Source organism: Strix uralensis, chromosome 17, assembly GCF_047716275.1.
Source record: "Strix uralensis isolate ZFMK-TIS-50842 chromosome 17, bStrUra1, whole genome shotgun sequence".
In the NCBI taxonomy this organism is placed as follows: Eukaryota; Metazoa; Chordata; class Aves; order Strigiformes; family Strigidae; genus Strix; species Strix uralensis.
Window position 1 is genome coordinate 3613312 of NC_133988.1, and position 22949 is coordinate 3636260.

At 48.2% G+C, this 22949-nt stretch overlaps 2 protein-coding genes and 1 long non-coding RNA gene across 4 annotated transcripts in view; 2 read left to right on the plus strand and 1 right to left on the minus strand.

Annotated features, from left to right (window-relative positions):
• Positions 1-7443, minus strand: part of FBXW8 (F-box and WD repeat domain containing 8) — a 51760-nt gene extending 44317 nt beyond the window's left edge. For both annotated transcript variants that reach the window (XM_074887642.1, XM_074887641.1), the window contains exons 1-2: positions 7114-7443; positions 4170-4274 (exon numbers count right to left, since the gene is read on the minus strand). In XM_074887642.1, the coding sequence (XP_074743743.1) occupies positions 4170-4274; positions 7114-7431 (423 nt within the window). In that variant the 5' untranslated portion in view covers positions 7432-7443. The remainder of the gene's footprint in view (positions 1-4169; positions 4275-7113) is intronic.
• Positions 7444-9755: 2312 nt separating this feature from the next.
• HRK (harakiri, BCL2 interacting protein) lies at positions 9756-9953 on the plus strand (the record flags this gene model as incomplete). Its single annotated transcript, XM_074886930.1, has 1 exon — positions 9756-9953. A coding segment is annotated over exon 1 (198 nt), but the record flags the coding sequence as incomplete, so codon positions are not given.
• Positions 9954-9991: 38 nt separating this feature from the next.
• On the plus strand, positions 9992-21585 carry LOC141951349 (uncharacterized). The gene is made up of 2 exons (XR_012631335.1): positions 9992-10067; positions 17998-21585. It is a non-coding gene; the product is annotated as an uncharacterized LOC141951349 (long non-coding RNA).
• The last annotated feature ends 1364 nt before the right edge of the window (positions 21586-22949 follow it).

Genomic DNA, 22949 nt, shown 5'->3' on the forward strand with positions numbered 1-22949 from the left:
AAATTACATCGAATCCTGCTGCTTTACAAGCATGAATTTCCAAAGGGTCCCTAATGCAGCCTTTTCTTAATGCACCAAAACTGGCATGACAATCCCTTGTAAAAGCCCCACTGAGCGAGCCTCAGCTGCAAGAAATCTCTAATAAAAGAGTCTCAAGCATTTCACTTTACAGCACCACTGTGAGCTGCCGCATTAAAACCAGCCATTGGCTTGAAGTCAACTTTATTAGATCTGCTTGACTTAGAGTTTCAGGTGAGGCCCCTAAAGTCAGAGCATTATAGCTTTATTTATACACACCCATACATTCTGCTTGTTGGAGAGTAGCTGAGACGTGCAAAGCTCTTATTAAACTACAAATGTAATTATTTCCAAATCTACACTATGCAGAAATTCCAACAATGATCAATGACAACATCTTACAGAGTTGTTTATGTAGAGCCCCCAAATTAATTTTGTCTTTAGTGTTCCTATTATCTTTTTACTACAGTTCTCAACTGTTCTCAGCAAAGAAACTTTGGTTTCCCCTGAGCTCCACACAGGCTCAGTTCTGTATCTTAGAGTTCAGCAAGTAATAATGTTCTGAAGGACTTCAAAGGCTTTCACTGATACAGGTTTTGCTATTTGGTTTTGCCTTTGGAGGATTTTTTTTTCCCCCCAAAAAAACCCCACCTCTTCCATCAAATCCTAAATTTCTTCTAATCCCATCTAAATCAACTGGCTCAAATCCTAATGAAGGTTTATTCATCCCTCTCCATCTGATAACTGTCTTTGTTTCATTAGGTTTATTTTCTTCCCTAGACACACAAAGACATAGTCAAGGTTCACTTACTGAAGCCAGGGCCATCAATTAGAAATATCTGGACTTTCAATTCAGTACAATATGTAGCGCCAAATAGTATTTAATCCAAAGCCACTCAGATGGAAGCCACACCAGGTGGAAGCTGCTCATCTTTTCAATTCACAGCCATAACGTTATTTTAAGCCTCATCCTGAGCCCAGGATACCCTTATCCATCCGTTTCTCTGCCATCTCTCTGAACTATGAGGAGGATGGATGATTACTTTTACCCATATGCAACCTTGATGCAAAAGTACGCTCAACAAATATACGAGATTTTCTTTTTTAAAATGTATAAATACTAAAAGCCTAACAGTTTGTCAATTCCAGAAGCTCTAGAGACAAGCATCTGAAATTCTTGATTTATGCAAGACAATTCATTCTTAAATTCCTAGAAAGTCTCCTTTGTCCTAGACACATACACAATTGTTGTGTTGGTAAACATTTCTAAACAATCTCCCAGATAAAAATACTAACAGTTCAAGGCAATTTCCCACTGATTTGTTCAGAAATAAAACTGCCTTAGCATTGCCATAATTCAGTACATACTGTCGAGAAGTATTTCACACCACAAAACGCAATTTATGCAGTCTCTGGTATTTACTAGGAAGCAGTAACAACTGTAAGTATACAGAAAAGTTCATATATGAGACACATCACCTTATCACAAAGCTGACAGTTTAAAGGCCAGGTCCTTAGGTCACGAGTAAAGTTAACTGCAGGTATCTGCAGTATCAGCCCCAAATAACAGAAGAACTTCTGATGCATTTCAATTTGTCATACTTGTGGTGCCCCAAGCGACTGTTCTTTTCCCTCTACATCAGACCAGGAGGAAGGACTGACTGTTCTCAAACCCGCTCATCACAGAAGTCACAAGAGAGTCGCTCACAGCATACAATATTTCTTTCAATGGTCAGAACATAATCAAAAGGTGCTCAAAGGGCTGGCATAAAGCAGAAGGAAAATTTTGTCATTACTCTGGATTGTTCTGTGGACACATTAAGTTCTGGATACCCTTCTCCTTGAATTATAAACATTGGGTATCAACAGGGACTGGTCTCTGCTGGATGCTACTGAATATTGCACAACTACTGCAAACCCACCAGAGCTCAAGAACTGGTGACACCATTAATTTACATGCTGCACATGGCTTTTGTATTTCAAGTGCCATACAGATAGCGTGTGTTTTATAGTACTAATTCCAAAAAATCAAAGAAAAGCTGTAGGGAAGAAGGGGAGGGTGAAATATCAGGGTGAAATTAAAGTTCTCCGGAGCAGTCTGTGGTGTGATTAAATCTCAAAGAGGCTCCGCAGTCAGGCTACTTTACTGTTAGTTGGTTACCAATTTGGCATGAAGAACTAAGCAAACAGGTTTTCTCCAAAGGCACTCACATAGTTCGTGATGCCAATTCCACTAACTGGCCCGATTTCACTAAAATCCCAAGGTGCCTTAATAAAAAAAAAAAACCTTTCTACGGTAACACTGTAAAGCAGCAGGGCTTTCCATTTAACAGAAGAGGGCTTCCCCCCCTTCAAAAACACAATCACCAAGAGAAAAATGAAAATGGTATTTATTTTTATTGCTTTGCTTTTTATTTGAACACTTAAAAAGAAGCCAGCTCTGCACTAAAAGCATTGGATATTCATCTCATTCTGAAAGCCTTGTAAAACACTGGGCATTTGCTCAGCTACCTGTCAGCTGCCACGTAGGACCAACTGACTCAGTCTGAGAAGGTGAATGAGAAATGTGGAAAATTTTCTCAGTGTTAAAACACATCTTATGAGAACAGGTTCAAGTTAAAAACCAAAGCGAGCAAGACAGAAATCAAGTGCAGGCCAAGCACAGAGAAAAGCAGCAGCCCTTCATCAGCCAATCTTTTTACTATGCCATGAGGTAAATTGATCATGCCAAAGGGGGGGGAAAAAAAAAAAAAAAAAAGAAAGAGAGAGAAAGTATAACCCTGAAGTAATCCACTTCAAAAATGCACCCTGTTCTATTTCATGGGATGCAGCCTTTACTGATCGCATATCTCTACCTCAAATGACAGAAACTCGAGCATATCTGAAAGCTTCACAGTCTCTTGGACAGCACCAAACAAATAATCCTGGAGAATTTTTTCCTCTGCAACAGCAGCTCTGCAAGAGGAATTATTTTTCTTCTAGCAGTCCTTGTTCCTAAAAGGCATTAGCAAGTCAAGGATTTAAGCAATAACCACCTGTAGCTATTTAACACTATAACTTACTCATACTGAACATTAAAAGCCCAATATCATTTAAATGCATGTGCCATTGGGGTAATACTTGTGTCTAGTTTACCTTCCACAACAAAGCCATAACCTGTCCGTCACTTTTCAAATTTTACACGTTAGCATTTCTTTCTCTTACAAACACTCCAGGGCATGGTTCGAGTGTAACACAAAAAATGGTTTTGGTTGGATTTTTGTTAAGTTGAAAGATGTGCTTTGTACATAAAAGTTCAATCAACACCATCATGAAACACTAAATAGTGACCATGGGAGAAGTTGGCAATGAATATCCACAACATTCTACTCTATTTCACAGGGTAATCAGCACTTGCCAATTAAGTTTGTTTTGAAGATCCATTCAGAGAGGAAGTTCATCATTCAGTGTGTGAAGAAAGGAGATAAAGAGGCTCAACAGCTTGGGCTGAACAGTCCTTAGTGTAGTCAAGTGTGTGTGAGTGTTTAAGTTAGTAAAGCTACTTGAAAAGACAGGCAGTTTACAACTACACATAAATTATGGACCATGTCTGAGTACAGACTGGCAAAACCATTATCTTAAAGTATCACCAAAGAAAAACATAAACCCCTTGCAGAGCAGGGGGTGAGCAAGTCAGTGTAACTTAAGAATTTAGCCTCACATGAAATTACTACAGACAAAAAGTTACTACTCCAATTTCTATGGTTCAAGTCACACACTGAAAAGTGGGAGGAACGGCTTTGTTGCCATGTCCTTAGCACTGCAAAGTGAGGAGTTCTAAATATCGCAGCAAGACACTCACTTGTTTCTAAATACATTCCCTCAAATCAAAAGATCCTTGCAAGTATTTACTTTAAATTTTAAGGCTTCCGTTTTGTCCAAGCCACAAATGTTTTATTTAACTCTACTCAACTGCAAGCTATAAATCCAGCTCATTTACTATTATTTATTCAATATTCAGCTTTGGAAGTATTTCCAATAAGTAAAATCACAATAAGCTGAGCTACTAGGGCTACCACACATCTCCCCTACATCAAGGTGCCTGACTGTTTCTTCAATATTTCTGCCAATTTTACATGGTATCAGAGAAGCAAACTGTCAGCAGCACTTACTTGAGCACACCTTCCCAATTCAGTCTTGCCCAGGTAGTGAAATATCTTTAGTGCCAGTTCATAAGGCAGCTGGATATCAAAGAAAGGAACCTCATTTATTTCATTCTGAAAAAAAAAAAAAAAAAAAAGAGAGAAAATAATTTGTTAGGCTTCTTTAACATACAGCTAGATAGTAACAGAAGGTACCATAGTATGAAGAAAGGAGACTCTATCCTCAGAGCCATCACAGTTCCATAAAAAAGGCAGAAGTCATTCTGGCTCTCCTTCCCGTAATGGCACAACATCAGATAGACCACACTGGCATGAAGGTACCCGAGCTACTCTTTGTTGAGTCATGACAGGTAAAGAATATTAGAAGGCTAAGTGGAGCTAAAAAACAAATTGAGGAGAACTATAAGGCTTATCTGTAGTCAGATGGCAGAGAAAGGCAAGACACAGGTTCCAGCAAAAAAGTTTGTTTAAGGTTTCAGCATCAATAAGACCAGACAAGTAAGCACTTTGGAGACATATGCCCATCATTAATGTCACTTACAAGATTTCAAATACAGACGATGGAAAATGAACAAATATTTTGATATAAAACTGAATGGAGATGATGTTACAGTTTGTTTCTGTCTTTCATTAGCAACATATAAATGTCTTTTTAATATGTAATGTGCTGAAAGACTTGCTGCTTTAACTGATTAAGTATCTCAAAAAAAAAAATCTTCAAACCAAAGAATCCATCATTTTAATCAAACAGCTAAATGCAGCACATGCATTTTTCCTAGATGTTTTTTGTTTAACTACATAATTATTTAATCTTCTTCCTGCAGTTATGGCATCAAGATTTGTCCTCTCCCTCATTTCCATCCACATATTTCAAAATTTTATACTAATACAGCGAGCACAATCAGCCCATTCTGACCATTTCTATGTCACCCATTTTGGAGTCTTGCTCTCTAGTGTTTTTTCCTGGTTTCTGTACCCCACCAAGGTGCTTCAGAACACCTGATCACTCTCCATCAATGCCCATACACAAAATCAGCTGCTCAGTTGAAACCCACCTCCACTGTTTGCCATCAGAAAGTCTGGCAGATCCCGAATCAGGATCATCCCCTGCCCCTTAGCACTTCTCTAGCCCTGATACCTTTGTTACTCTGTAGGTCTCTTCTACAACTACTCCCCACTCATTTAAACCTGGACCCTTTGCAGTACCAATGAAGTAACAAAAACAGGCAATGCTGGGTTTATTTAAAGTACAGTTGCACAGGAAAACCATGTATAATATGGTTGTATGGAAGTTTTTCATGCAAAAGGTATTCTACACTAGAGAAGTGTTTAGACAGCACAAATATGGGCAATGGTCCCATTAGGTCTTTCTAGCTAAACAGCACCAGTTTATAAACACTGGAACATCACACTCTTTCTAAAGTTACTTAAACTAGGACGTGCAGCCAACCTTCTTGCTCCCCTCCCTCCTTATCCACAATATTCCTGCACAAACAGCTCCTTTTCCTTTCCCTCTGCATGAGGATCACTGGCTCCACTCCCCGCTGTGGATTTGCAAGAAGATTGTTTGTTTTCATGTGATTTAAATTGCATCTATTTCCAAAGGGGACACCAAAGAAAAATATAAAAAGGAACTCTGAGAGCACATCTCCACGGCCACATGCAGACAGACCCCAAACTGGCCAGATGTGAACCAGCTCGGATCCAGGAGCCGCATAACCATTTTAGAGCAACACGCTGCCCAAACAAATAAGATGAGCCATTCGGCAAGGTTTATTAGCTCTAGGCTTATGAGCTCAGGCACAGCACCACTATGAATATATTGCTTCCAAATTGGAGTTGACTCGCATCCAAGCAGCGGAACCTAGTTGGTCTGCACGTATCCAAAGGTATCATCAGGACAGACTGGTAGAGATGCAACAGTCAGAACCAACAGCTCCCTCGTGAAAAAGGAGGAAAAGAAAAAACAGCTGTATTTTTTTTTTAAACTAACCTGCAAGAGTATTTATAGTCAAACTGTAAGCATGAGCACGTGCAAAGCACAAGCAGCAGCTCATCCTAATTCCGTTCTAATGCCATTTTAGCATTAGAGACAGATCAAGGTCTTCCCTTCCTACATCCTAAAAATTCACACAGCTTGTCCTTAGCACAGTGCTCGCCGCTGCGAAGGAAGCAGTAACGTTAACTCAGCACCAGCCTATCTAAGTCTACTGGAATGAATCCAAAACTCAAATACTACCATCCCCTTCGAGACAGATTTGGGCTCCTGTGTGCTAATGGAGCACTAATTCTGTAAATGGATTAATTTGTGCCTTGCAGACAGAAATTTAATCTGTTCCTTTTAATTTTTTTAAGCAAAGAGTAATTAGTCACAGTTAGGTTAGTGAGAAGCAAGAAAATGGGTTTCCCCCCTAGTTTTCCTACACTGTAAATAAAATCTCTATTGCATTTAGAGGATTTACCAAAATAACTTTTATCTGGTTCAGAACTGTATTTAAAACTATTTCCAAATTAACTGCTTTAAATAAAGAATTAATACTTGTTTTCTTACTACTCTGTCACAAGGCAGGATATCCTTAATTAATGCACCTGCATCAAATACCCTGATTAAGCAACCAAATCTTTTTTAAGAGAAAAAACCGCACCACTTCATAAGAAATAAAGTAGATTTCGGAGGGTTAAAACCTCGTAAGACGAGGAGGTTACGCACAAGACACAAGGTTATGCACAAGCCTACAGGAACCCAAAACTCCGCGTCCCCCTCTCCCGCCCCGTCCGAGACGCGGCGCAGCCGGGCCCTTCCCGGGCCCAGCCCCAAACCTCCGCGGCCCCAGCCCTAAACTTCCGCGCCCCCCCCTCCGCGCCTCGCCCCGGTCGCTACCCCGCGGCAGAGCGCCGGGGCCGCCACAGGCGGGCGCCAGCCGAGCGCAGCCCCGGGCCCGCGCAGCCCTACCAGGTCCCGGATGAGCTGCCCCAGCAGGTCGTCGCCATCGCCGCCTCCGTCCCCCACGGGCTCCTCGGCGGGGCGGGCGGGCGACGGGCTGCGGCGGGCCGGGACGGGCGAGGCGCCGCCGTCCAGCAGGCCGCGGGCCAGCGCCAGGTAGCCCGGCTCGCCCGGCTCCGCGCTATGACGGCTCTCGGGCTCCGCCGCGGGCTGCTCCGCCGCGGGCTGCTCCGCTGCCGCCTCCCGCCGTCGCCGCTTCGCGCCCCCCGCCAGCTCCTCCCGCCAGCGGCGGCGGAACAGCTCCAGCTCCGCCGAGCCCCCGGCCATGGCGGCGGGGCCGGGCCCGGCCCATCTCCCGCCGGCCCGACCCGGAAACCGCCCCCGCGCCCGCGCGTTCCGCCGCGCGAAGGTTCCTACGGCCGCCGGGGCGGGCCGGGGCGCTGCCGACAGGGGCCGCCGGCCGCCATTTTGTGGGCCCGAGGCGGGTGTCGGTGCTGGGGCCGCCCGCGCCTTTCGAGTACACGAGGGGCGGGATGGAGGCCTGGGAGCCCGGCGGCCACGGCCCGGCCTCAGAAAGCCGCTGGTGGCCGAGCGAGGGCCTGGGCTCTGCTGGGAAACCCTCAGCTGCTGCCCAGCCGTGGTCGGCCGTGTGGCCCCACGGGGGCAAAGCCGCTCCCAGAAGAGAGGCCGCCGAGGGGGTCGTTGCCCTCGGAGGAAGCACAGAGGCGCGTTGTGCTGCCACCGGGTGATGCGCCCTGGTCGGACCGTTTATTCCATTTATTTTGTTGGCCAAGTCTGACCCAGAGCTTGTGGCAGGGGTGGTTCTGCTTTATACCATGTCCATTACACCTCCTGGGGAAGATGTGCTGCGCTGCTCAGTGCACCCCGAATCACCCCCGCCTGCTGCAGCCACCACAGACCAAGAGCTGCCGCTTTGGTGGCGCTTTGGGGAGGAGACAACATTTCCTCTGCGCCTCTCCAGCATCAACCCATCTTATTGCTTAAAGGCTGCGTTTCAAAGGATGGCTAAAACCCAACCGCTGAAACACAGCCACGGAGCTACCATTGCCTCCAGCAGTCCAGCTGCCCAGCAGAGTGGAAAGTCCACAAGTATCCAAGTCTTCTGCACAACTTTTGTGGAGCACTTGGGGAAATAAAACAGGTAAGGGATACTTGTCTAAGTCAGACAGCTGGTCCTCGCTGGGCACTGGTGGGCGTGCTAACACGCGCGGCCCTTCTCTCAGGTGTGTGCCAGTGTACCTCCACCCTCATGTTCGCCTCTGGCTGCTGCCAGTCAGCGTCCTCAGCGGCCACTTGCTGCTCTTTCTCCTTTGCAGAGTGTTGCTGTCTGTGCAGTTTACAAAACCCAACCAGCACAAACAGGCATTCTGGATTCCAGGAAAAACCTGAACTACTTCATTTTGGGAAGGAACTCCTGTATGTAGAAACGCCACAAAAGACTTGTTTTTCCTACAACACAATCATTTGGACTTAGAGGAGAATCTCCCCGGGGTGCATACGCAGACCGTGGTGAGCTTTGTCAGTGGAGGGATTGCAGAGCAGGAGCTGCTCCTGGAGTGGGACAGGGGGCTGCTCCAGGGAGGGTAGATGGGTTGTGAAGAAGGTGACCCCCAGGAGGGTCTCCCTAGAGCCCTTTGCAATACCCAGGTGATCTGCCAAGGAGGTGGCAGCAGCCTCCCTTCCAGGCAGGAGGGAAACAGGCCAGCCTGGGGTGATTCCTGCCCCACAGGGAGCCCCCGCTGCTGTCCCAGGGCTGATGGGTGACAGGGAGTCCTGCCTGGGGGGTCCCAGCCCTGCTCCAGTGCTCTGTCGGCTGGGGGGGCTCCGCACCCCCATGGGTCAGTGCCCAGGGGCTGGTGGGGAGGCTGTGCACTCCTCCTTCGGCCACCTGAAATGTGATCAGAATCAGTAATGCTCTGGGTGATGAAATCCCCTCCGGCTCTGTGTAATCCCTTCACTGCCCCCCTGCATCCCCACACCGTCCCCTCCATCCCACCCTGTCCCCTGCATCCCCACACCGTTCCCTCCGTCCCCACACCGTTCCCTCCGTCCCCGCACTCTCCCCCCATCCCCACACTGTCCCCCCATCCCCACACTGTCCCCCCATCCCCACACTGTCCCCCATCCCCCCGCCGTCCCCCCCATCCCACACCGTCCCCCCATCCTCACACTGTCCCCCCATCCCACGCTGTTCCCTCCATCCGCACCCTGTGCCCGTTATCCCCCGCCGTCCCCCCCATCCCCACGCCGTCCCCCCATCCCACACTTCCCCCCCCATCCCCACGCTGTCCCCTCCATCCCCACACTGCCCCCCCGTCCCACGCCGTCCCGTCAAACTCCCACACCATCCCCAGACAACAGAACGTCCCACCACACAGTCCCTGTCCCCCCGTCCCCCCCCGCCCCCCAATCCCCCCCCTGCCGCCCCCATCCTACGCTCTCCCCTCCCACACACTGCCCCCCGCCCCCCCCTCCCCGCTGTCCCCGTCCCCCCCCGCCCGCTCCCCGCGGCCGAGCGCCGCCCCGCGGGGGATGATGTAACCCCCCCCCGGCCCCCGCCCGCCGCCGCCCCGGCCCTCCCGCCCTCCCGCACACGCCGCGGCACTCGGGCGGCGAGCGGCGGCGCAGCCATGTGCCCCTGCGCGCTGCACGGCGGCCCCCCCGCGCCCTGCCCCTGCAGCCCCGGCCGCGCCGCCCGGCCCTCGGCCGCCGCCCGCCTGGTCGCCGCCCGCCTGCGCCGCCTGGGCGATGAGCTGGAGCAGCGGGCGGCGCGGCGCAAGGCGCGGGGCCGCGGCCCCTCGGCCGGCCGGCGCCTGGCCGCCGTGGTGTGCCTGCTGTGCGCCCTCACGCCCGCGGCCGCGCTGGCCTGGCTGATCCGCAGGAGGAGCCTCTAGGCGAGAGGGGCGCTGGCCGGAGCGGGGAGCAGGCGGGACGCGCAACAGGTCGGCACCGCGCCGGGGGGGGGGGGCGGAATGGGGACGGCTGGGCGGTCGGCGGGGTTCGGCTCGGCTCGGCTCGGCACGGGGCGGGACGGGACGGCCCGGCGCGCTGGGGCCCGGCCCGGGGCCGGCGGGGGGGGCCCGGCCCGGCGGAGCGCGCTGTCCGCGGTACCCGGCGCCTCGCTGGGCGGCGGCGGCTGAGCGCGGCCGCGGCAGCGCACGGAGCCTCGGGCTGCCGGTACCGGCGCCGCCAGATCCCACCGTCCTGTCCTGTCCTGTCCTGTCCTGTCCTGTCCTGTCCTGTCCTGTCCTCTCCTCTCCTCTCCTCTCCTCTCCTCTCCTCTCCTCTTCTCTCCCCGCTCCTCTCCCCTCCACTCCAACTTCCCCATTCCCAGGACTCCCCAAACGCCCCCTTTCCCATTCCCCAAACTTTGACGGCTTCCAGCCCTGTGCCCCCCCTCCGCCCGGGCCATCCGTGCTCTCATGGGGCAGTGTCAGCTCCGTGCCCGCACTGAGTGAGCCCGTGGCCCCCGTGGGCCAGCAGCAGCGGCACAGGGTGGCTCGGGGGGATCGGAGTAGGTCCTGCGTCACCCTGACTGCCGGCCCCGGGAGATGGAGGATGCTTGCCCCGCACACCCGTGCCTGCCAAGCCTCCAGCCCTCTTGTGAGGAGAGGAACTTCCCCTGTGTCCTGCCGTCCCCCGGTGGGCTTTAGACCCACGGGTGCTGCAGGGCACCCATCGCCACGGTCCCTGGGTGGTGGGATGTCCCCACAGGACCATCCAGCGGGCCAGCTTAGGACTTTGGCTGACTGTGCCTGGCTCTGTGTTTTGGATAATGCCTTGCCCAGTGCTGGAGGCTTTCCCCAAGGGGGGTCCCAAGCCACCAGCCAGGGAAAAGCATCCAAGCCCAGTTACTGCTGGTTCCTAGAGCCCCCACTGTGCTCCAGAGGCACCAAGCAAACCAGCAGCAGGGAGATAGGACATCTGGTCATGTAACCCTCGTTGTCATCCTGGTGACACTGCCTGGGCTGGTGGGGACAGCTCTGCACCCTCAGCCCTGGGAGCACGCAGGGATACTGAGCATACGTGGGGTCACCTCAGGGATTTTGGGTGCTCTGAAGTGCTCTTTGGGACATGGATTTCTCCCCACAGGCATGAGGAGCAAGGGCTCCTAATTTCGGTGCTTTAAATTATGTTTCTGAATGTCACCCAATGTCTGTCAGTGTTCAGGAAAGACCTTAAGTGCATGTCTAACTTTCAGCACGCACTCATATCCCACCAGCTCAGATAGGGTTTAGACAAGAGCTTAGAATTAGTTGAAAAATGCCACCAATACTGGGCTGACCTTGTACAATTTCAGCTTAACGGGGCTGTTTGCAACTTTTGGGCCAGACCTTGGCTGTCAGGAATCAGGTCTTACGTTGCAAAATGTCTTGCATGCTTTTTAGGTGCATGATACACCATTAAATACATATGTATAGTGTGGAGAAAAAGTATGGTTATCAAGAGTGTTTAAAAATAAGGTTTTTCAGCAGGTGTGTGTGTTTGCAGCATGCGTGTGTGTGTATGCACTGGGGTATGGGGGGGGCATTGTTGTCATCTCTCTGTCTGAGCCACAGCTGCTCCGTCTGTCAGGAGGTTCAGCTGGTTACCTTTGGAAGGCTTTCTTTGAAAACAGAACTGGTTTTTTGTTGAATCAGAGCCTCAATTTCTGTAAAATCATCAGCTCAGAGGCATGAGGCTCTGGGATGGTGCCTGCAGAGCTGTGCCCAGCAAAGCCCTCGGAGAGGTGGTGTCAGTGGTGTGGGGCAGCAGTTTGAGATGTGGGGCTGTGGTCAGGCGCAGAGCTTAAAGATCTTCTTTCCCTTCCCATCAGTTTGTGGCAAGTTTGATTCTAGTGTTTGGAAGCAAACCCACCTGTCTGACTTGCTTGCCCCTCTGAGCTCAAAAGAAGTAAAAATCCAAGGGGGAACTGTGGCGATCTCCCTTATCTAGTGTCTCAAGTGTCCTTTTCTTTCTAACAAGCCGGGAGATTTCCTTCTTGCCCAGTCTGGGTCTTCATCCCGTGTAGAGGAGGTGGCAGGTGAGAAGGGCTGGCAGAGAGACCCCGTTTGCTGGCCCCATGGATCTGTGCGCACACTCAGCCCAGATTTCCTGGTGATCCCACCAGGCCAAAGCTGTTTTTTTAGCTTTTGTGAAGGTTTGTGTAGCTTTGGTTAGGCAGATACTATTTTTTTTCCCCAGTCTCTTCTGCTGTTGACTCTGTGGAACCCTCACTTCGATCTGGCTTTCTGCACTTCAGGCCCAACAATAACCAGTTGCTTATAAATTGCTTTGATAAGGACACTATAGAAAAGCAGAGCATCATCCTCAACATAACCGAGGTGAGCTCCTTCAGCATGCACAGTCCTTCCTCGCAGCTTCAAAGGCTGCTGCAGACAGGACGTGCTGAGCTGCCTCCAAATGCTTTGGGGCTTCGTGGACACAAATACAAATGTAAGTCTCTGAAAAGAAGATCCTTGTGTGCGATGGGAAGCAGTTTCAGGGATAAAGAGGCCAGATGTGGGAGAAGAACAAGCTGGTAACAGTCTCCAGGTTGCCCCTATGCACAGTGGACTGGCCTGTCCAACTCCTGGCAAGCTCCTAAGGCACAACTGACCAAGCTGCAGGTGAAAATACAGTGCTACCCCAGCATAATTAAATATAGCATGTACACTCAGTTTCTGAGTTATTTTTGGCATTAAGAATCCTTTCTATTCATCCTGAGGAGTAATTTGCTCGCACCAGTGGAGGTATCTGATTATCTGCAGCGTCTCAGAGCCCAACTGACAGTGCAGTAAACTGGGTTAGACTCAGAGATGTGGTAAGACAGTGGTGTTTCATTAACTCAGCAGAGTATTTCTGAACAAACTATTTTTCTGCCATCCTCAGAGACACTCTGCAGTGATAATAACGTTGTTCTGCAACAAGATGGGAAGTCCAGGCCTGAGCGCCTGTGATTTTGGGATTTCATGGAACGGCTCATAAGAGCAGAGTAACTTGTACACTTAATAAATGCGCTGCAAAGTCAGCACTGTCTTGTGATCTGGTGGTTGCAGAAGGAATAGAGAAGTTAAGAGGGAAAGGCCAGTTTCAGCTTGGCTTACTACTTGAGTTCCCCTCCTGCTTTTTCAAGCGGTGATAGCATTTTGCATTGGCTGCCGTAAGTGTACGTACTGTTTCTGAGGAGAAGGTTGGTAGTTGTTCCCTCAGGTCCTTGTGGCTTTACACAACGGTGCAGCTCAGGGAATAATCCTGTGTACCGTGGAACTTCTGCTCTCACGGCCCCTGGGTGATGCCAGTGAGAGCAGGACTGCTGCATGGGACCAACTGGTATCTGTGGACCATGCTTGGGATTTGGGGACAAATGCTTTGCAAATGGCAGTTTTATAATATATAATCTGACATCACCTTGAAATATCCAGCCAGGGCATGAAGTATAGTTGTCATGTGCCAGTTTGGCATACAATGTCACTTGTATTTCGCTCTATTAGTTCAGAAGTGGCAGTGTATTAAAATCAAACCCTACTTGTCCCTGCCAGCTTCACCAGCCTGGTTCTGTGCCCACTGTGTTGCCAGTAATTCCCCCCACTGTTTGCTGCGAGGTTCATGCAGAGCCACTCTGTCCAAAGTCTCAGTGCAGTTAATTATCTGTATTAAAATTGGGTTGATAAGATTTCTGGAGATGTCACACTGAGCTGAGCAGGAGTGCAAAGTAAATTAAGGACCAGAGGCAGTACAGCTAGCGCAGGACTAAGCCGACTGGCTCAGCAGTGAGCTGCAGTTCTGCACGAGGACAAACATCAGCGTGTTGCACCCTGTAAGCATCCCTGACACAAAGAGGCAGGCGCTGTTGTTTATCCTCCTGGATAAAGAAGGAAGAAGGAGCATCCAACTCAAAAAAGCCAAAGGTCCCCGCCACCCTTGCCCCAACTTCACAGTTAAATTGCACAAGGAAAACCTTCATTCAGCACTAACTTGCATGATAAACAAGCAGCAGAGTTTTCAAAAATAAACAGCAGTCCAGAAATGCCTCTTTCCGCAGGTGGACTACGGCCAAGCAGGCCTCTTCTTCCTGAAAAGATTGGAGCCCCTACATATTTCTTTACGCTGTCTGGGTTCCTTGATCTTCCCATGCTAAGATCTCCCGGACGCACCATTCTTCCGAGTTCTTCCCTAGTAGTTCTGCTCTTCTTTCGTCTTACCTCTTGATCCCCCTCCTAATTGTTTTTTGGTCTTCCAAGCTGCCCTTCCGTCTCCCGCAGAGATGCTAATGAAGTGTGAGTGTACATGGATGCAGGCTGTTTGGGAATTTGACAGGGCTCTCGCCCAGCCCTTGTTTTCTCATTAACCTGCTGCTGCGTGAGGAAGAAAGCGAGAGCGCCTCGTTTTGTCCCTGCCTCGAGCTTTCCCTTAGCAATCTGAGCCCTTGAATATTTTTTTTTTTTTTGTTTAAATATATCAATAACTGTTACTTTGTTTATTAGGAGTGGAACATGTGCCAACTGAATTGCCTGTGCAATCCATTTAAATCAAGAAGTTACTTGCTGACACGTTAGCCGCGAGCACAACTCCTTTTGCCAACTGCTTTAGGGGACGTGAGCTCAGATTCTCCTACGGCTTTATGCAGGTGGTACCCAAGCACAGCTTTGCGTCCTGTCTCTGAATAAAGATTAGTCAAAGAAATGCTGAGGTGAGACTAGGAACCCCCTACCCGAGTCATTTCCTAGCATCCTACTCAGCATCCCAAAGAAGAGCAGCTTGCTTTTTTTTTTGGTAAACAGCAGCTTAGCGAGCTGCGTGATAAAACTGTAGGATTTGAGGCTGGAGAGTTCAAAGTAATTGAGAAGTCAAGATGCCTGTATCTATTAAAAGCAATGGGATGTGTCGAGGCTGGCTGAGATGGTTTTGCAAATATCAGCCAACAAGATTTGTCGTCTCACAACATTATTGCTTAGTAAGTGCAATGAATAAGGCAACTTTCTGAAAAAAATCTGCATCTCCCTAAATGACCAGGAAGAGAGGGATACGTCACCAAAGGGAATGTTGGTTCCATGAAAAATTTCGAAGCAAATGATTTTTTTTCTTTATCACTTCAATCCATGTTTTCAACAGACACCACATTTTTCATATAGGAACTCAGCTATAATTTCTTTTTTTTATAAGTAAATGAAAAATTTTGATAATAGTGGACAATTCCCCCCCAAAGTTTCAACATTAGAAGAATGACACGTAAAATAAACAATATTTCAGCAGCTCTACAGAGGGGATATGCTGGCACTCTTGCCAACTTACTATCCACCCCAGTATTACAAACAGGATGTTTGTAACAGCCTTTTTCAGACCTGAAGTACTAAATTTTGATCTATCTGCTGAGTGCGTATTGTGGGAAATTTGGAGTAACTCCACTGAAGTCAATTGGGTTGCCCTGGATTTACAGTGCTGTAAATGAGATCAGAATTTGGCTCAAAGTATATTCCATTAATGAGTCAGATACTGGCAATGCAGCCAATACGCACCCAGAAATGGCTTTAACACAGCCTAGGATATTCAAAATTGTTTTATTGAAAGATGGGCTGAAGGCCAGGATTCTGGGGTTCTCTTTTATTCTTTCCATGAAATTCACCTTTATGCAGAAGGCCAGCACGAGGCTGATGCAGAACTTAAGAGCCATTTAAGCTCTTAGAAGAGGGCTTGTGAGACGCATAAACATTGTGCTGAGCTCTTTGCCTGCCCCAGAGCAGATTTATCACTCGGAGTTCAAGGCGTTCTAGGATTTATCAACTTTTACAGGTTTTTAAAGATTTTCTATACGTTAAGTGACACAGAGAGACAGTTTGTAAAATATAATGGCACCGAGGATGATCTGTTGCAGGCCACAGCTGGCACAGTAGGACGAGAGTTCATAGCTGGCATTTGGAAGTGCTACTACAGGAGAAATAATAAATAAGGATTAAATGTTTCTGCTCTGGAGGAAATCCTTTCATCAGCTCCTGAAGTCTTTATTCGAGTGTAACTTGAGTAAATACCTCAGCTCTTTGAGTGTAAGCAACCGCGTCCCAGGCTCTTCCTCCATATGGCCAGCCTTGCTTCTCAGTACCCCACACCCAGCTCAGGCTGTGCCCTGCTTTCCCACCCCGGCGATGCTGATGCGGGTAATTTTGAAGACCTCTCTATAAAGACATCTTGTCTGAGAAGTGCAGCAGGTGCCCAGAGTCTCCTCCTTGTGACGTTTCACACGTCTAGAGAAATCCGTGGCGCGCGCTGTCTGTGCTCGGCGCTGGGCTAGGCCTGAGCGGGCAGCAGTGGGAGCGCAGGCTGCGACGCCGGGAGGGCTGTGCGGGAGCACGGGGCTGCAGGAAGGGCTGTCCCCGTGCGTGCAGGCCGGGAGGCCCAACGGGGACGTGGTTCCACCTCTGGGCTACTTACTGACAGCTGGTTACTGACAGTCAGTGCTCTGGTGGCTGGTTTTGTGTAGCCAGTATTATCGTGTTCAGGTAGCGAACGCCTTTCCTATTTACCTTCTGCCCAAAAAGTGAAGTAGCTCTGCAAAAAACCTTTTCTAATACCTCCAGTACTTCCAGAGAGCGGGTGAGCTTGTGAAAGTCTGCGTGCATGCAGCTGCAGAAGCCACAGAAACTGTGTGGCTAGCTGCTAGCCTTGATCACAGCGAGACAAATGAAAATGTGCTTCAAGTCTAGATGATTCATTCTGGCTTAAGTCCTTCAAGCTATTTTCACTGTTGCTTCAGATTCCTCCAAACTAGAAAGCAAGACTGTACACTGAGGGAGGGAGAGGTTGTAATTGCCGCATCCCGTGCGCGGCGGCAGCCTGAGCAGCTGATGGTAACCGGGATAAAGCAGATATGGTAAATCTTTTGAGGCTCAGAGACGTTCTAGGTTACTCAGAGTCCGTCGCAGCACCAGAATTTGCCCACTTTCCTCACGGTGGAGGTTTCAGTTCATCTCAAAGGCAGTGCTGCTGAATTGTGATAACCTTCACGCTGGCCTAACCAGGGCAGTACTACAGAAGGAAGAGAAGCGATTCTGGGTTTATGCCGGAGTAATGCCGACCAGAATCTGCCCCAAAGCTGTTTGCCAACCCTAATTACACTCTGACTTCATAGTTGATGCGGTTGCATAGTCAGCTACTCCCCCCTCCTTTCTCCCACCCGGGTGAAATCACCTCATCCAGAAGGCCAGCAGAGATTTCTCCACTGAGGTTTTTATAAGATCACTCATTGTCACAGTCTCTGCAAACTAGACAACACAGTCTGAAAGATGGGATCTACCCCAGCAAATGCTGGTATCAACAAACCTAGGTATAAATGTGGGAAATGGGAATTTCATAGTAGATGCCCCTTGGGCACCTCTCCTGCTAATTTGCACTTAGATAGGTGCCTTTCTCTGAGCACTTTATTAATTAAGGCTTGCAGCCCACCTCTGAGGCAAATAAGTTATTACTGCCCTCATTTTACAGCAGCGACTGAAAGAAGTGGTTTGCCCAGGGCCACAAATCTAATCAGTGGCAGAACTAGGAATGAGTGAGTTCTTCCAGTCTCCCGTGATACTCAATGCACCCCATTGCCTACCTGGAACAGAATTAATGGCTTCCCTAAAAGTTAGCATTTTTGTTAACGTGATGTAAATGAAGATGGAGCACCCAAAAGAACGAGCCTCGCAAAATGAGAGCTCACCAGAAATCCTGCAGCAGCACAGGGATAAAGGCGTAATCTCTTGTGTTGAACCACAAAACCATCCTCCCCATAAATTACATACCCCTTCTCGTCAGTAAATTTAGCAGGAGGGTTCAAGCATAAATTTAAAAGAAGCTTTTATTGTAACCAATGCATCAATATAATTAAAACCAAACACAATTCTTTTGCTTTCTTAGGCTGGAGAAAACCCTGTGCCCTTGGAGAAAATTGTTTCCCCTTTTCCTCCAGGGAATCCAGAGCCTGAGCAGCAGCTGTGAAGAGTGGAGATAAAGAAAGAAGTGGAAGATGTTGGAAGTGCTTTGGGCAACGTGAAGAAGGATTTGCACGGAAGGAGCTGTTCAAGGGCCCAGCAGCAAAACAGAGACACATACATGCTTATATATAGAAGAATGTAAACCCTCCTGTATGCATACGTTAAAACGTGCATGCCTTGTTGAGAACGTAAGCAACATTCCTTGTAGATGATGGTGGTCTGAGCATTCATGCTCCTGCAGTCTGAGTCAAAAGATTAGTGATGTCCTTGCTGTAACGCGAGCATTTTCTCCACTGCACCTTGTTTATGGCAACAGAAACGTTCCTTTCAATGCAGCAGGATGAAAAATAATCTGTACATCCAGAGTTAAGTTAATCTCGAGAGACCAAACTTGCTGCAAAATGGGCATGTCCTAGCCGTGGTGGGGGGGGAACAAACAGGTGCTTAGCAGCTCGGACGACAGACAGTTTGTGTGTGTATATATTAAGCGCTATAGCACCAGGTGAGCTAAGCTTTTCTTATGACTTTAGTTTCTCTGGTGCTACATTTAATATTTGTCTGGGGCTAAACTGCCTCTCTGTGGTGCTACAGTTTCCCCAAGAGAATGTTCTGAAACATGGGACGAGGAGAAATCTATTTTGGTTATTAATATTTATACACAAGATAGCAAAAAATAATACTTGTTGAGAAGGTGCTATTTTTTTTTCTTTCTTTCAAACTCTGCATAAATGAAGACAAAACAAATAATCTAACCCAGAACTTTATAAAACTAATTTTCTTTGAGGCATTTCTTTTTCTTTTGAGGGTTCGGAGCTTGGGAAGCAGCGTTCACTGAGGTGGCAAAGACACGCCAGCTCTTTTCACTGCAGTGTACATGTCAAAGTCTGCTAGTGCAGAATCTCCCACGGCTCCAGAGCTGGGTACTCTCCCGGGGGGTGATTTAAGTAGTCTCAAACCCTGTGAACCAGGGAGGAGAACTACATCGAGACTAATCAATAGACTAGGGGATAACAGGAGAACTTGTCCCAAGAAGTCAAAGGGCTTTTTTCAGTCTAGTACTGAGCACTTTTTTTCTTGCAGCCAAAACTACCTGTCAGATTCAGGATACCTTCCAGATACTATTTACAGTACTTATTACGCACATTTTTTGAGAAACCTTTTTCCCAGCTTCAGATATTTACACCAGAAAATTGACCCTCCCGTGACAGGGGGGGAATTTTTGAAGGCATAAAGGAATGTTAAGAACCCAATTTCCAAAGGAAGTTTGGCTCCTTGTCTTTTAAAAATACTTCCTAACCCTCACCCAGTCCAGGAACAAGCCGGGTGGCCACCGTGTCCCAGTCAAACCTGGCATTTTTCGTGACTGCAGGCGAAGTGTTTCTAAGCAATCTAAAAGCTACATTCTCCCTTTATCAAATATTCACCGATGTGTTTTGGGCCCCTGCACACATATTTGCGGGTATTATTGATCCAAGTCAATTCACAAACAGCAGAAAGGGCTGTGCTGAAAGAGCAAATTGTTCCTAATGAATAACCTTGCCCTACTTTATGTTGTGTGCAGTGTTGGGAGGGATCATGTAGCTAAGTGTAGTTTGTCTGTTGGTAGAGTTTGGATGGTCTCAGAGCCACAGGGACCGATAAAACATTTTTCTACCATTTTTGGCCTGATGCTCAGTAGTACTCGGCATCCTGCACTCCTTCCCGGCTCAGTCTCCTGCTGAAATAAATAAGAATTCTTCTAGCAAAAGGAGGAGCCTCAGCTGATTTCAGCAGTGTGGCAAGTGCTGGATTAGTGACTGCTGGATCGGGCATAGTCTTAAAAATACAACTTTCTGCAAATCACTCAAATGAGGAAGTGAAATTGTGTGTACGGTATTGCACAAGTCAGAGATGAACAGAAAATAATTGATCGGGAAGACTGGATGCTTTGCTGTAGGGGACACGCAGCCTGCAGGAGGTCTTCCCTCCGCCACCTTCCCTCACCCTGTGTGTGTCCCCCCCGGCCGGCCCATCCAGCGTGGAGCTGGCTTTCATTTCTCAGTGCCAGACAGAGGGCTCTCCCACATATTCCTCACCCTTAACAATTACTAGCTCCTGAGCTCTGAATGTTTAATAAACTTCTCACCCGGAATGTGCATTAGTCCATTTTCCCCTGCATCTTCTGTACATACAGTCTGCACTGCCATCGCTCTTCCTGCCACACTGGCTGTTTGGGGCTGCAGCCTTGAGACTTCTTGCAGCGTTTTTCCCAAAGAAGCAATTCCCCTGAAACGTGACAGCACAGCAAAGGGAAAGGAAAGAAAGTTCTGTCCTTACCATAGCATCCTCACCTTGGGAAAGCCCTTTGAACCGATGATCCACCTCAGCAGCAGAACGATTGGCTAATCTCCCTCAGTCCTAACCCTCCATGGGCAGGCTTTTCTGTAAAAAAAACAAAAACCCAGAACTCCCAGGGGAGCAGTCTCCTCCTTGGTGGTTCCCAACATTCAGCAAAAAACAGTAGAAGACACGTGCTGCATGTTGTTATTCTCGTGAAACAACAACCAAATTTATGGTGCTTCCCAAGTGTGAACAAGAGCAGGTCCAGTACCCCAAAACCTGCTTTAATCCTGATTTGCTTCACTTTTGTAGTTCTAAATTGGATGTTTAGTGTGAAACGAGGGTTAAGTTTTGGAGACTTTCATCTATTAGTTGCTGGGTCAAGCAAGTTTTGCTAGAGAAACAGTTTCCCAGCACTTACAGCCAGCATTCACTGTACATAAATCGAATTACTTACTAGAGGGTATGTATTTGTCAAAGCCTTACATTTTCTGGTATAATTGCTATTCTTGAATGCCTCCAGTTTTTGACAAGGGGTGTTTTTATCCTTTTTAAAATATCTCATTTAACCCTGGTTGATGTTTGTATTGGAAAAGAAAGCATGCTGCATACTCCCCTAGTGCTGTTCTTACTGTATTGCAACAGCTGTGTGAGATGGTGGGGGGGTTCCGTACCGTACTAATGGGTAGGAAACCAGCACAGTTCCTCTCTCTCGCTCCTCTGGTTTTTGTTTGTTGTTGTTTTTTTTTTTTTTACAGCAGCCAAGAAGTCATTGATTTTGATTAGCTTCGCAGTTGCGCCTCTGTGAAGGCTGGGTAGTGCTCTCTAAATGAAAAAAAAAGACCTCATCTTAGGTTTCAGCAGACGGTGCGTGTGCAAGCCAGAGGAGGAGGTTATGAGATCATAGTCTATATAGAACGCCGCATAATGTGGCTGTGAGGAAAGTCTTTATTAATTTTTAAAGCAGCACTCCACCAAGATAGCTCCCATCACATATTGAAACTTCATATTTCAAGTTAAAAAAGCAGTCTAGTGTGGACTACTAATCAGTTTCTCTCCCCCTGCTTGTTAAAATAAGTCCTTTGGCCAAATTAATTCTAGGATAGCACTGCTGTCTGCTTGCAGACAGCTGGGTTACACCCAGGACAGAATTTAGCCCATTAATTCCAGATTCCTTCCTCTTCTGTCTTAATTTTCAGTAGGTAAAAAAAAAAATGGAATGGGACCAGGCCTCCTGTCATACACTTTCATGTGTCCAGGAGAGGTATCACCCAATAAAAACATACAGCAAATCACCAAAATCAGTGTGTTGCCAGTGATGAGGAATGAGAAACCCATCACACTTCTGGTTTAGAGCATGTAGGCATGCAGAAATCACCCTCATTTAGCTAAACCCATTACTAAAGCAATTTACTTAAATCAGAAACACTTGTTAAATCAGTGTAATCTGATTTGTGAATTTGCTTTGTTTCTATATCATGCTAAAATTGTGAGGGTCTTAAATCCACTGCAGAAGCAGGAACAGAACCTTTGAGTCAAACGGATTACAGACTCGGTTAAACCGGTGCAGTTTCTGTGTCCACGTAGGTCGTGGAACACGGCACTTCTCCCTGCGGCCTCGTGAGACCAGACAGTTGGGTTAAATGCTGCTGTCGCTGTAGCCCTGGTGGGCTGGGCAGGCAGAGGAGAATCTCACTGGGCGGGGGGGGAGCAGTGGAGAATGGGGAAACAAAAGTGAAGATCTTCTGAAAAACTGCACTACCATGTACAAAATGGTGATGAGGACAGAATAGTACATCTACCTTAACATTTAATCTTCCTACAAATGGTTTTAAAACATCTGTCCATGATGTTGACAGAAGTCTGAGAGATACAACAGACTACCTGTGGCTCCAAATTAAATCCTGGTCCCCCATTTTTCGTCCATGTCAAAACCTCCCGGCCATATTCTACCTCCACAACAGGGGAGCAGTATCTTCACAACTTTTCTTAGGGTATGCTTGCTTAGTGCAAATTTGATTTTGAATCCCAGCTTCAAAATTGGCCTCATTCTTGTATAACACTTGGCAAGGCACCGCTTGCTGTACGCTGAGCTGAACGGGTTCATCTCTCTCAGCACAGTCAGGAGACACTGGCCATGTTCAGTCAAAATCCGAACGCCTAGGGAGGTCTGAGTAACACGGGACTTGATCTTCCTTAGGAAAACACCAGATTATTGGCCAGGCTGAGTGGTGGAGAGGAATAATCCCCACGTGCTGCCCCTACTTGGGTTTTCTCGTTCCGGCCTGGCCTGGCTGCCAAGCCCTTCTCACCCGGAGGCTCTTTGCTCACAGCACAGGTGTATCCCTGTCCCCGCCTCGGGCGCTTGCCTGCTGCCTCCCTCTGCCACTCCTGGCTTGAACCACACGCCGTCTGCCGAACAAGAACCTCCACAGGCCGCCCTGACGCGCTCCCACACGCGGGTCCTCCCGACTGTGGCTCTGCCCTCGGCAGTTGTGGGAGAAAGCTGACTGCTCCAGTCAAAGCTGCAGAATTGCCGTTCCCCATCTGCAAGAG